This window comes from Oncorhynchus nerka, linkage group LG3 (assembly GCF_034236695.1).
Source record: "Oncorhynchus nerka isolate Pitt River linkage group LG3, Oner_Uvic_2.0, whole genome shotgun sequence".
Taxonomy (NCBI): domain Eukaryota; kingdom Metazoa; phylum Chordata; class Actinopteri; order Salmoniformes; family Salmonidae; genus Oncorhynchus; species Oncorhynchus nerka.
The window spans coordinates 55,747,085-55,762,187 of record NC_088398.1 but is presented as its reverse complement, the minus strand read 5'-3'; the positions used below and the strand labels follow the sequence as shown (position 1 = coordinate 55,762,187).

At 41.1% G+C, this 15,103-nt stretch overlaps 1 protein-coding gene across 1 annotated transcript; it reads right to left on the bottom strand.

Moving 5' to 3' along the window:
* Window positions 1-67: 67 nt before the first annotated feature.
* On the bottom strand, window positions 68-13,749 carry LOC115116377 (uncharacterized). The gene is made up of 10 exons (XM_065005694.1): window positions 13,669-13,749; window positions 10,728-10,821; window positions 8,587-8,746; window positions 5,413-5,537; window positions 4,951-5,024; window positions 3,877-4,056; window positions 3,539-3,744; window positions 1,681-1,802; window positions 676-779; window positions 68-76 (listed from the first exon to the last, which is right to left on the bottom strand). Exons 1-10 carry the CDS (start codon window positions 13,747-13,749, stop codon window positions 68-70), a joined length of 1,155 nt encoding a protein of 384 aa, XP_064861766.1.
* Window positions 13,750-15,103: the final 1,354 nt, after the last annotated feature.

The following is a 15,103-nucleotide window of genomic DNA, read 5'->3' as shown; positions in this document are numbered from 1 at the left end:
AGCAGATACCCATAGACTTCAGTCATTGCGCTAATACTAGTACTGACTCGCGAAACTACCTCTAACTTCATTCATACTGGACACAGAGACATAAAAATGGTATCCACCAGTTCATCTGACTCTAGGCAAGTAGATAAAGGGCATCATTGCCAAAATCCTGAAGTATTCCTTTAAAGGGACAATCGGGCATTCAAATAACAACAAAACAGGCACCCCACCACTTTTGGCGGGAAATAGCTTAGGGATGGGGCTGAGGAACTCTCAAATTCATAGACTGAGCTATATTGTCCCTTTTAGAAAATTGGTGATGAGTATCACTGTTGAGTAAGAACAAGTTTTACATCCATCCTGATATCAGATAGAAGCATTCCTAGTCACTTCCTGGTACCGAGACTAATCAGATTATATGATTTAGTATGCCGTCATACAGGCTAAATATTTATTTACTGGAGGATATTCAGACACATACTGTGCTGTACTAAGAACAGATTTAGCCCAGGGAATGGAATCTTTAGCCTGGTCCCAGATATGTTTGTGCTGTCTTGCCAATGTGACATGACAATGAACACAGGAGTTGGCTAGACAGCACAAACAGATCTGGACCAGGCTAGGGATGCTTAACTCACATTTCTAAAGCATTCAAACGGGGCCTTTGGCCAGGGAAGGGAGGTTTACCTTGTCTAGTGGTATCCTGACCTGCTGCATGAAGGCGTTGACAGCTGCTGGTACTGAGGTATTGGGTGGCACCATGATAACATCACCAAGGGTGATGTAGACATCTGTGTAAAATCATATTTTCTGAGAAATGTCAGATAAAAGTGGCCTATCTAAAGAGGTTACTGACAAGGGAGAGCTGAAAACACGACAGTCAACATTCCCCTGAGGGGTTTGTATTTTGATCTAGTATGAATGTTGGATGTAAGTTCACATTCTAGTTTCTTTCATGGTGTTCCCTTCCAAATCAAAAGAATGTTGTTTGATTCTGTAAGTCATGACAAATAAAAACACTACCTCTGTCCTCTTCCAATTAACCTGGCTGATTCACATAGCTGAACTTAATTGAGCTAGTTTTGTAGTTGCCAGGATTTATTCTAGCACAAATTGTTTATCCAAAAGCAACAGGTCAGAAACTCCTGATACTTTATTTAATAGTTATTAAAGCGATTGCATCTTGTTTTAACCCAGATGATAACGCCATAACATGGCGAAACAGTATTGTGCTTTGTGAGGGAGTTTCCCCTTGGGGATAAAGTTTTATTGTTGTTGGCCTGCATGTGGAGTCTGAATTCAAAAATGTCAAATGCATCTGATTCTGAGCATCAGATTATATTTATGTCTTCCCAACTGAATAAATACACTGACAAATCAAAAACATGTAAATGAGTGCAGATGGACATGTGGTGCTTTAGGTAAATTAGTCATTAGAGAAAGAATAAGGATGTTAATAAGAGAGTCATCAGAAAACAATAGAGATAGTAAGTAGACATGGAGATCAAACATGATGTATGAAAAAAGGTTGGAAGTGATTTAAAGAGGGCCACAATGTAAATATAAATGTTTTGTGTAATCCTCAATAATTGTATTTATGCATGTTGTCTTTTTCTACTTGTGTTTAAATAAATAGTCTAATAAACAGATCTGATTTTGTTGATTGCTTTGTTCTTGGCATAGGTACCGTACCTCTGCCATGCCAGTTCCTGATGTACTGGAGCAGGTTGATGCTTTCGACAATAGCAGGGTTCACCATGGAGACAACTGAAAGATTAGCCTCTGGGAAGTTGCTCTCGATGGCAGCTATAGTCCTACACAGGAGAGGGGAGGAGGAGAAAACATATGCCTGATAATGATTTACGCACCTAATGTAGGCTATGGTGAGCACAGACATGGAGATATCGGAGTGTGCACATGCACGTAGCACACACACGCACAATATTGGATCATAAATTGTGCTTCTTGTGTTATACTTATGCTACAATGTTTATTCTATTCTACTGAGCAATTTACTTTATGTTTGTATTCTTATCGTATCTTATTTCTTATTGTTGTTGCATTGGCGAGAAGGAGCCTGGAAGTAAGCATTTCGTTGGATGGTGTATAACATGTGTATGCCGTACATACGACAAATAAAACTTGAAACACACACACACACTCACACACACACATTCCAGACACCTGCAGCAAGATGAGTTTATCATGCTTATGTAATACCTTGAAGAAACTAGTTTTGACATGACTTTTGTCACGGAGAAGAAAGAGCCTGTCATTCATCATGAATAAAACACAGCTTAGGAGGTATGCATTTTTCCACCATGGTGCAGTTGACAAACCAGATTGTTGAGATAAAAAGGAATGGTAAAGTTCAGCAGTGTTTGTCGAAACTCCCTCTATAGTTCATCCTGTACTCTATAATTATCTATCTCTTGCTAAACTCACAGAACCACACTACAGGCGGAATATTTCCCTAGGTACAGATCTAGGATCAGTTTCCCCTCTCCTAATCCTAACTTAAACCATTGGTGGGGGAATGCCAAACTGACCCCAAATCAACATCTGGGGGCAACTACACCCTACACCCAGAACCACCCAAAGTTTGAAGCTAGGGTCAGTACAGTTTAAAACTCCATCAACAGTATACCCTCCATACTACAACTATCTCTCTCCTCCCAAACTCTGCCCGCTTCCTCAACAATACTCTCCTCAGAGCCTGGTTCCTTTCCAGGGTCCTTCCTTCTAGTTAGTTGTTTCCTTGTCGGTGTGCTACTGCTTGCTCTTTGTGCTCTAGGCCGGGTTACTGTTACGCACTTTGTTAGGCACTTTGTTAAGCACTTTGTTAGGCACTTTGTTAGGCACTTTGTTAAGCACTTTGTTAGGCACTTTGTTAGGCACTTTGTTGAGTACTTTGTTAGGTACTTTGTTATGCACTTTGTTGAGCACTTTGTTAGGCACTTTGTTAGGCACTTTGTTAGGTACTTTGTTAAGCACTTTGTTAGGCACTTTGTTAAGCACTTTGTTAGGCACTTTGTTAGGCACTTTGTTAAGCACTTTGTTAGGCACTTTGTTAGGCACTTTGTTGAGTACTTTGTTAGGCACTTTGTTGGGCACTTTGTTGGGCACTTTATTAGGCACTTTGTTAGGCACTTTGTTAGGTACTTTGTTAAGCACTTTGTTAGGTACTTTGTTATGCACCTTGTTAGGCTTTGTTAGGTACTTTGTTAAGCACTTTGTTAGGTACTTTGTTAAGCACTTTGTTAGGTACTTTGTTGAGCACTTTGTTAGGCACTTTGGTAAGCACTTTGTTAGGTACTTTGGTTAGCACTTTGATAAGCAGTTTGTGACAACTAATAATAGTAAATGCCATTGAGCAGAGGCTTTATCCAAAGCGACTTACTATCATGCATGCATGCATTTTCATATGGATGGCCTTAGTGGGAATCAAATCCATGATCCTGGCATTGCAAGACTTCTAAGAGGCATTCTCTACCAACTGAGCCACACATGACCAACTGTTGATGTAAAATACATTTGATTAATACATTACCTCTTGATGTTTTGCAGAAGACTCTCCCCCTCATCCAGCACCTGATCCAGGATCTTATCGGGGGTGGTGGGCATGAGGAGACGTGGCAGGGCCAGTAGCCCCTCCCACAGCCAAGTCTCCCTCTGCAGCCTCTCAAACACTACAACTGCCGTGCCCATTGTGGTCAGGGCCTGCGCTGGGTCTTTCAGCAACAGTTCCGTCAGCACCTGAGGGAACCAGCAGCATGCTTCAACATTAAACATCAAACATCTTATGTCTGAATTTCCTTCCAAGTCTTGTTTGTCACTGTTGGAACAGTGAGGAAGAGGAAATTTGAGAGCACACACACATACACACACCTGGTTGATGGTGAGCAGTGAGACCTCCAGCAGGGTGTTGTTGGACTTGCAGAAGGTGACCAGTCCATAGGTGAGGGGGTCAACGGAGGACATGGAGGACACGTTAAGGACCATCAGGGAGAAGGAGCACAGAGACTTCTTCAACAGGTTCACTGAATCCAGCATCACATCCAGCGCTTCCTGCTCACTCGCACAGGGTAGAAGGATGGCACATAGGTATTTGGAATGAGTTATATATACAGAACATCATCTCAATACAAACCATTTTCTTAACATAATCACTGTCGGAAAAGGTTGTTCTGAATAACCTAAGACAATAGACTACACCCATATAACTGTTCTAACAGGCTAGAATACTCTTGTGATTGATTTATGGGTTGCCATATTTGTCCTTCTTTCCAAACATTACAGACCTACACTACATCTAACACTGCAGGGAAATGAACACTGTATAACCCTTGTACAGAGTACTCCACACCATAGACACTTCCAAACAAATACATCTGTAATAGAATTAGTATTTCAAAAGAGATTACTGGAGGGTAGCAATTATATTAGAAGTATTACAGTTTACTACTGTTCCACCTCAGTCATGATGATATCTAACCCAAAGGACAAAGTTAGCCATCCATGTTATCTACAATAAGAAGAGATGCCTCAGGTGTCAATATGACCCCAGAAAAAAATAACTTTATTACAATAGCCTCTGTCCAAAACTGTATTCGATTTAGATACTGTCAGGCCCGGGCAGAGGTTACTTTTTTTTTATTTTGGATACTTATACATATACATTACCAGTCAAAAGTTTGGACACAAGTTTGGAAAAGTATTCCAGGTGACTACCTCATGAAGCTGGTTGAGAGAATGCCAAGAGAGGGCAAAGCTGTCATGAAGGCAAAGGGTGGCTACTTTGAAGAATCTCAAATATAAAATATATTTAGATTTGTTGAACACTTTTTTGGTTACTATATGATTCCATATGTGTTTTTGATGTGTTGATGTCTTCACTAATATTCTACAATGTACAAACTTTTGACTGGTACTGTACATATTGATGATTTCCATCAGACGCACCTTGTCTCCCAGTAGGGTGTTGTTAAATCCCTCCATGGGAGAGTTGTACTTTGATTTATCTTGGTGGCTGGCATCTGGAAAATGTGAAGGATATAGTTAATATATAAGCCAGCATGGTACCATTCATTACACCATCCTTATGTCATTGTATAAATTGTAACAAATATAAACAAGAGACATTGCCACAGAGATAGTTAACATAGGCTACAAGGGAAACAAATCAACATAGTCATATAGAGTGTAGTATTTATTAGCAGTTCATCTATATGTTTTTAGACTTTCCTATGGTTTCTCTAGCCTGAGTGCCAGTCTGTTTGTGCTATCATGTCAACTTCTTGTTACTTTTTGTCATGCCAAACATTGACAAAAATGCTTGGCTTGACAATGACAGTAGTTTTGGCAAGAGCACAAACAGATCTGGGACCAGACCATGGTTTTCTGTTACTGAGGAAGTGGACCTACTCAGAAACTTATCCCAGAGCTCCATTATCTGAGGCTGGTCAGATGTCTGGTGCAGCACAGCACGGACTCTACCACCCATCCCAATGTCCATTAGCATGGGGGTGCCATGGGGCAGCAGGGATACCCTGTTATATATGGAGAGAGGGGGAGGAGAGGAGAGGAGAGGAGAGAGAAAATACGGTGAGAGTGGTTATGCAGGGAGAGAAGGGGTGGAGAGAGTGGACCACTTAGACTGGTCTCAGATCTGTTTGTGCTATTTTCAACTCCATTGCTTTCATTGTCAAGCCAAACAGTCTGGCATGATAATTCAATAATGAGAGAGCAGAAAAAGACAGCCACCTAAGATATTAAAATAAAAGGCGGCAGTATGTGAAAATATAAATGTACCATATAGTAGAGTACAATGACAAGCAATAACCTTTACAAATGCCTACCATCATACATAGCCTCTTCACAGTCTTTTCACACAACCCTACACTTTGACAACAAACACCCATCAGTTACTTATGTAATAGCTGTTGTTTTTAACACAAAGAAACACTTACTGCACTTGAATGGCAGTGATAATGAGGATTTATGAAAGGCTGAAGAATGTGTCCAAACAAAAAGGTAGAAAATAGAAGCTATGAAGGTTGAGGCATTGTGAAAGCAACCTGTCAATCAGCCATGTAGCCAGTTACGTATTCCACCAGGTAAAGGGGAAACCAAACAGGTTCTCCTATTGTTGGCGCCCTCATGGAATGTTCTTATGCCCAACAACAATAAGTAGAATTAAGTGACAACGACAGCATGGGCTAAACATGATGATGGAGTCACTGTTGATTCCACAGAGGAACTTGAAATATGCAACACACCTAACTCTACAAAGCAAGACTTTTCCATGGTCAAACGTTCAGAAAATGACTCAAATCTATCTTACCTTAAACATATTATTTGAAATGATATTGTTGACCAATACAAATTCAAAACTGTACGACTAATTAATGACATTCTCATTGTTGTTGACGACAGGCCATTAGCAGTCAGCAGAAGAAAACTGAGAGTTAGAAAGCACCCCCAAGGTAATTTTCCATGAAGACACTAATCCCCTCCCTTGTGATGTGATGCAGTACCATCAAGGTGTCTCCCTCCTCTGTGTTGTGGGGTTGCTGATCTCCGACCTGTCTCTTTGTGTCTCTCTACTCACTAAAACTATACCAGATGTTAAAATGAGCCTCAACGCAAAACAAAAATATATTTATTCCTCAGTGGCATCACAATATTGATGAATCTGAGAGGAATAATTGATGTGACACATCCACAAATGACTTAATGTATCATTATATTCATTTGTTCAGTTCTGGTGGATGTTGAGGTTTTTTATAACTTTTTACTTTTATAACTTATATTATGACTCATGAGGCATTTCTGCTCTGAAATCAAAGACAGCCTGTTTCCTCACACGATTCCCTGACTCTATCCTTCTAGGCAGTGGAATTGCAAAATCAAAACCACAGCATCATCCAATTCTGATAGATAACTTGACCACAGAAGCACAGTAGTTCAGGTTCAGGAGAATGTTGTATGAGAACGGACAGTGATAGATGAGTTGAATATCCCCCCTTACTATGCAAAGTGCTTTGAGCATCTGGAAAAACCTACACTCGATCCCTCCGATGTCAACAACTACAGACAAGTATCCCTTCTTTCTTTTCTCTCCAAAACTCTTGAACGTGCCGTCCTTGGCCAGCTCTCCCGCTATCTCTCTCAGAATGACCTTCTTGATCCAAATCAGTCTGGTTTCAAGACTAGTCATTCAACTGAGACTGCTCTTCTCTGTATCACGGAGGCCCTCCGCACTGCTAAAGCTAACTCTCTCTCCTCTGCTCTCATCCTTCTAGACCTATCGGCTGCCTTCGATACTGTGAACCATCAGATCCTCCTCTCCACCCTCTCCGAGTTGGGCATCTCCGGCGCGGCCCACGCTTGGATTGCGTCCTACCTGACAGGTCGCTCCTACCAGGTGGCGTGGCGAGAATCTGTCTCCTCACCACGCGCTCTCACCACTGGCGTCCCCAGGGCTCTGTTCTAGGCCCTCTCCTATTCTCGCTATACACCAAGTCACTTGGCTCTGTCATAACCTCACATGGTCTCTCCTATCATTGCTATGCAGACGACACACAATTAATCTTCTCCTTTCCCCCTTCTGATGACCAGGTGGCGAATCGCATCTCTGCATGTCTGACAGACATATCAGTGTGGATGACGGATCACCACCTCAAGCTGAACCTCGGCAAGACGGAGCTGCTCTTCCTCCCGGGGAAGGACTGCCCGTTCCATGATCTCGCCATCACGGTTGACAACTCCATTGTGTCCTCCTCCCAGAGCGCTAAGAACCTTGGCGTGATCCTGGACAACACCCTGTCGTTCTCAACTAACATCATGGCGGTGGCCCGTTCTTGTAGGTTCATGCTCTACAACATCCGCAGAGTACGACCCTGCCTCACACAGGAAGCAGCGCAGGTCCTAATCCAGGCACATCTCCCGTCTGGATTACTGCAACTCGCTGTTGGCTGGGCTCCCTGCCTGTGCCATTAAACCCCTACAACTCATCCAGAACGCCGCAGCCCGTCTGGTGTTCAACCTTCCCAAGTTCTCTCACGTCACCCCGCTCCTCCGCTCTCTCCACTGGCTTCCAGTTGAAGCTCGCATCCGCTACAAGACCATGGTGCTTGCCTACGGAGCTGTGAGGGGAACGGCACCTCAGTACCTCCAGGCTCTGATCAGGCCCTACACCCAAACAAGGGCACTGCGTTCATCCACCTCTGGCCTGCTCGCCTCCCTACCACTGAGGAAGTACAGTTCCCGCGCAGCCCAGTCAAAACTGTTCGCTGCTCTGGCCCCCCAATGGTGGAACAAACTCCCTCACGACGCCAGGACAGCGGAGTCAATCACCACCTTTCAGAGACACCTGAAACCCCACCTCTTTCAGGAATACCTAGGATAGGATAAAGTAATCCTTCTCACCCCCTTAAAAGATTTAGATGCACTACTGTTCCACTGGATGTCATAAGGTGAACGCACCAATTTGTAAGTCGCTCTGGATAAGAGCGTCTGCTAAATGACTTATATGTAAATGTAAATGTAATGGAAAAGCACTATATAAAACTACAACGTTATTTGAAGACAGAGTACCTCTTTGCATCGTGTTCTGTCCAGGATGCCCTGGTGTTTTTAGTTGGACTCTTGGAGAACAGACGAGTTGTGTTGTGGCAGGAGCTGTCTGTGTTACACATGAGGGTCTGGAGAAAGGGGAAGAAACCTGTACTGGGGAGGTTCCTCGGGGCCACATAGCCTGGGACAGACAGACAGACACCACAATAACAGTCATTACAGAATAACAGAATGATTTAAGTCATTTGGGTAGCACTTAACACTATAACATGGAATCGAAACATACTGTGTATATAGTTAAGACATTACAGTACTGTTTCTCTGTATTAATTAACTGGTATTTCATGGGAAGGTAAAAATTTGTATTTTATAGGACTTACTTACAAACAATTCAACATAGTTAGTAACTACCTGACACCAAATACTGTTGGAATATACAGGTAATAACATGGTAATAAAGTGGAAACTGCTGGTAATTATTAGGCCCACTGTTTCTCACATTAATCACCTTATAATTGTTAATAATATGTTATTACTTCAAATACCCTTAACGTAGTTCACATAGTTCTGTTGCATAATTTACATTCCATCATAATACAATAACTTATATTTGTGCAATAATTTTCCAAATGGTGAAATGATTGTTAAGCAAACAAATGTCCATTATGTCCAGAGAACCTATGGAAGAAACATGAAGAAACACTGGACCTGTCTCGGAGGTCATTAATCTGGTCACTCACATGATCAAAAGGTTACACAAACATGACTAAGCAATATCAAACACATATACAGTGAACGCTAACCTGATTATTTGGATTGGTAATGAATATGGAGAAATGTAATCATCTATATTACTAAAAATACTGATCTCATCATTTGACCAGCCCATCACTAATAAAAACTGATAATACAGCAAACACTATGAGAATATGACTTGATGGAGGACATAGGACATTCCGAGCAATGAAGCACAGAAGATGGTGTCTTTCATTTCATCTAACCTCAGTCAACAAACATTCCATCTAATCTCTGGAGCACCCACACACATCACCACACTGGAAACAATACAGGCCTCTGAATGATCTCTGTGGTGTCAAGTCATTTAGGGCAAGGGTCACTATCATCAACCCTCCCTGCCCTGGCATTGACAGACAAATGATACCTTGTCTGTCAACTCCACAAAGCTAAAATAATTGAGAGTGGCAGGTGGAAAATCCTATTCGATAATTACAGATGGGGGGAAAATCAATACAGTTTCATATGGGGATATTATTTTGGGGGCAATATCGCAATATTCTTTTTGCGCTAGTTGGCTGTACCTGCACCAAAACTCCAGTATTTTTCATGGCTCTCTCTTGTCCCTCTGCAGTAGACATGTGGTCAGCAATATGTTCAGAACATCGAATCACAATAAAATCACAGTATCAAATAGCAATACATATAGAATCGTGAGAATCATAAGAATCACAATACATATTGTATCGGCAGCTAAGTATCGTGATAATATCGTATCGTGAGTTCAATGGCAATTCCCAGCCCTACCGATTATGCATCTTAAATGTAAGTTATTTTGGTCATTCTTTGTTGACTTAAAACTGGACAGAAACAACACAATTTACTGGTATTGCTATACGAAAGCCCATAGACCAATGATGATGGCATCTCAACTAACACAATTTGGTCACTCCTATTTGTGTTGTTAGTGTCTTTTATTTGCTGAATCACATGACGAGGAGCTTTGTGAGAGGTGAGGACCCCAGGGTCACGAGATCTCCCACGTCATATTGGCCGTCTTAACTAACTCTTTAGAGTTTTACGTCAGGGAGGGAAACATACACACAAATCTTTTCATCTGTTGTTTTCAAGGTTTGGAAAAGATATCCAGGACAAAACCTTGTGACTGAATATGAAGCAAACAATGTAGTTAAACTCTGTCACTAAAGGAAATGTAATTTAACGCAGTAGTATAGTGACCACATACATCTGTAAAAAAAAAAAGGTTTATGATTAACTCAAGTGAAATCACTTTAGTTTAGTATTGACTGATGTATTCTCTAATCTCAAGGAGTAAATATTTTTTTTAATGTGTCATAGATTCACCAACAAGTTATTACGCAACGTCATAAATCAGTGCACCTCTCTAGAAACGGTCCTTTACTTACATGAGTCTTTCATCTTAGGGGGGAACTGGGAGCGGGTGATGGCCAGGATGATGAAGATGACCAGTGGCCAAACCAGGAGGGCCACAGTCCAGCCCTGATGGACAGAATGCAAAGTTTCAGATCAAACAGTCCAGCCCTAACACACACAACACCTTACAAAAAACACAGACCATTTCTGAAGACAGTCAATGTTGCTTTCATTTGTTCATAGTTTTGTATACATTTGTTTAAGTGCATTGAAATTACAGAACATGTAATGCTGAGGTAAAATGTGTGTCTTAATGTGTAATAGATCATCAGAGACTTAGAACATGAGAAAATTAGTTTGGTATGACATCATTATTTATGTTCAAGATGTCACTCATGCTCTTCATATAATTATTGAAGGAATAGCTTTCACAATAAACCAGCTTGTTTTTTTACATACCGGTTGTCTAATGACACCAAGGGCATTTTTCCAAAGTAAAAGTCGCAGCTGTTGGAAAAATCCGGCCATCAGTAAAGGAAGCTGGAGGAGAAAACGATGGGGAAAAAAGGACTTGTCAAATGATGTATATGTCATTGTTGAATACTATAAAATACAAATCATTATAATATGCTCAGTACTATAATATAATCAGTATTATTTGTACCATTATATAAAGTCATTTAATCATTGCATTAAACAGACACTAAGGAAAAAGCCTATAGGGTTTCGTTATGTATTAATTTATCCTGAATTCGAAGATTAGAAAAGTGTGAGGTTTTTTCGTGTTATTTGAATGCATTCAAATCTGAGCAAATGGCTTTAATGTAGTCTATCTACTTTGTGTCTCTGTGAATATAACATTGGTCGTAAATAGTTAGAGATGGGTTTTTTTAAGATAGAGAAACTAGACAATGACCTGAATTCCCTAATATAATTTGGCCAGATCTAGGCCAACATTGTTTTTTTTATATCAATACGATCACGTTACAGATTCACCCCACATTAGTCTGGCTATCATCATGTTTAGAACATATTCAAATGAACACAAAACATATAACACGAAAATAACATTTCAATTTCAAATAGGTTACATTTTTTCTTGATTTTTCGCGGGTAGCCTAATGTCCTTATCGGATATTATCGACAGACTCCAACCGGGACATCGTAAAAGTAAATTCTAGCAGTCGCTCTCCGTCAGTCGGAACAATTTGAAGAAAATAAAGAAAACCGGCTACTTCAATCCACAGCTTTTAGTGATTTAGTATAATATGCGGAATAATTTGTGGGCCCAGCCAACAGTTACAGTCCAAAGTGGTTGTCTGAATCCAAATGAGTTTTGTCGTGATTCTTGGCTTCTGCAGGTGCTTCAAAGACAGTCATGGACTAATAATGCAGCCTAAGGGGCGGGTGTTGTAACTTGCCTGTCCTGTTTATTTGAATGTGTGTGTGTGTGTGCGTACGTGTGTGCGTAAAATTCGCTCCCAAGCTAATATTATAAAATGTTATAACTATTTTAATGCAGGCTACAACATGTTGTCTATGAAGTTAATTTGCCTTCGATTTGTGTTGTGAATTCTGTTCTCCAATAGCTAATTGTGGTCTTATTAGTGAGCGGCAAGAAACAGGCAGCCCACGTTACCAAACACGTTACATATTGCAAACCACAACTTCCCACCCGGCACAAACTGGTTGAAATAGAGTTGTTTCAACGTAATTTGTCAACGTATTGTGACGTGGATCTATGTTTAAAATACACTGGATTTGTAAAAAGTAATCAACATAAACTGTTGTTTTGAGATTGAAGTTTTAACCACAGGATTATTTCATTATTGTAACCCACTTTCAACATAGACAAATCTTGTATAAAATATGTTGAATATGTGCCTTTCAAACAATGTCAGATTTTCAACTTTATATCCACTATCAAAACAATTAACTATAGGCTGGGCAGCACTTTCTACAGTTATGTTGACATGCAGCTATTTGGTCTCTCATCCAGGGTTTTAACCAAAACCAAATGGCTTAGCTTTTATATTTGTCACTCACGATTAACAATGTGCTATGTTGAGAATGATTATTAAGAAACCTCTTCATAACTAAATCTATTCACTGTTGCTTTGAAGTATTTCCAAAGAATATGTTCAACAGAGCAAATCAAATCAACGTTTATTTGTCACGTGCGCGGAATACAACAGGTTTCACCTTACAGTGAAATGTTTACTTACAAGCCCTAACCAAAAGTGCAATTTTTAAGTAAAAAATAGGTATTAGGTAAACAATAGATAAGTAAAGAAATAAAAATAAAAACAGTAAAATGACAGTGAAAATAACAGTAGTGAGGCTATATACAGGAGGTACTGGAACAGAGTCATTGTGCGGGGGCACTGGGGCTAATTGAGGTAATATGTACATGTAGGTATAGTCCGGGAAGCCATTTGATTACCTGTACAGGAGTCTTATGGCTTGGGGGTAAATGCTGTTGAGAAGCCCTTTGGTCCTAGACTTGGCCTTCCTCTGACACCGCCCAGTGTAGAGGTCCTGGATGGCAGGCAGCTTGGCCCCAGTGATGTACTGGGCCATACGCACTACCCTCTGTAGTGCCTTGCGGTCGGAGGCCGAGCAGTTGCTGTCACGTCCTGACCATAGAAAGCCTTTATTTTCTATGGTGGAGTAGGTCAGGGTGTGACTGGGGGGTGTTCTAGCTTATTATTTCTATGTGCAGTCTAGTTTTTGTATGTCTATGTTGGCCTGGTATGGTTCCCAATCAGAGGCAGCTGTCTATCGTTGTGGTAGCCTTTTCCCACCTGTTGTTTGTGGGATCTTGTTTTTGTATTGTTGCTTTTGAGCACTACAAGGCTATACGTTCGTTTGTTTGTTTCTCTTTATTGTTTTTGTTGCTGGTTCACATTCAAATAAATTATGATGAACCCATATCACGCTGCGCCTTGGTCTACCCATTATGACGATCGTTACAGTTGCCGTACCAGGCAGTGATGCAACCAGGATGCTATCGATGTTGCAGCTGTAGAACCTTTTGAGGATCTGAGGGCCCATGCCAAATCTTTTCAGTCTTCTGAGGGAGAATGGGTTTTGTCGTGTCCTCTTCACGACTGTCTTTGTGTGTTTGGACCATTCTATTTTGTTGGTGATGTGGACACCAAGGAACTTGATGCTCTCAACCTGCTCCACTACAGTCGATGAGAATGGGGGCGTGCTCGGTCCTCCTTTTCCTGTAGACCACAATCATCTCCTTTGTCTTGATTATGTTGAGGCATAAGTTGATATTCTGGCACCACCCAGTCAGGTATCTGACCTCCTCCCTATAGGCTGTCATGAAATTAGTTGCAAAATGAATAGGAAATATAGTCAAGATGTTGACAAGGTTATAAATAATGATTTTTAATTTGAATAATTGTGTTCTTCAAACTTTGCTTTCGTCAATGAATCCTCCATTTGCAGCAATTACAGCCTTGCAGATCTTTGGCATTCTAGTTGTTAATTTGTTGAGGTAATCTGTTGAGATTTCACCCCATGCTTCCTGAAACACCTCCCACAAGTTGGATTAGCTTGATGGGCACTTCTTACGTACCATACGGTCAAGCTGCTCCCACAACCACTCAATAGGGTTGAGATCCGGTGACTGTGCAGGCCACTCCATTATAGACAGAATACCAGCTGACGGCTTCTTCCCTAAATAGTTCTTGCATAGTTTGGAGCTGTGCTTTAGGTCAGTGTCCTGTTGTAGGAGGAAATTGACTCCAATTAAACGCCATCCACAGGGTATGGCATGGCGTTGCAAAATGGAGAGATAGCCTTCCTTTTTCAATATCCCATTCACATGTACAAATCTCCCACTTTACCACCACCAAAGCACCCCCAGACCATCACGTTGCCTCCACCATCCTTGACAGATGGCGTCAAGCACTCCTCCAGCATCTTTTCATTTTCGCTGTGTCTCACGAATGTTCTTCTTTGTGATCCGAACAGCTCAAAACTTAGATTTGTCTGTCCATTACACTTTTTTTTACCAATCTTCCTCTGTCAGGGTCTGTGTTCTTTTTCCCATCTTAATCTTTTACTTTTATTGGCCAGTCTGAGATATGGCTTTTTCTTTGCAACTCTGGCTAGAAGGACAGCATCCCGGAGTCGCCTTTTCACAGTTGACATTGAGACTGGTGTTTTGCAGGTACTATTTAATGAAGCTGCCAGTTGAGGACTTCTGCAACGTCTGTTTCTCAAACTAGACACTCTAATGTACTTGTCTTCTTGCTCAGTTGTGCACCAGGGCCTCCCACTGCACTTTCTATTCTGGTCAGAGACAGTTTGCGCTGTTTTGTGAAGGGAGTAGTACACTGTGTTGTACGAGATCTTCAGATTCTTGGCAATTTCTCGCATGGAATAGCCTTCA

Bases quoted from the DNA above. Each gene is read 5' to 3' on its own strand.
- LOC115116377 (XM_065005694.1), bottom strand. From the start codon at position 13,749: ATGGGCCCTCAGATCCTCAAAAGGTTCTACAGCTGCAACATCGATAGC. The intron at 8,747-10,727 runs GTAAGTAAAGGA...TGTCTGTCCCAG, and splicing joins CCCTAAGATGAAAGACTCAT to GCTATGTGGCCCCGAGGAAC. The intron at 3,745-3,876 runs GTGTGTGTATGT...TGGTTCCCTCAG, and splicing joins CACTGCTCACCATCAACCAG to GTGCTGACGGAACTGTTGCT.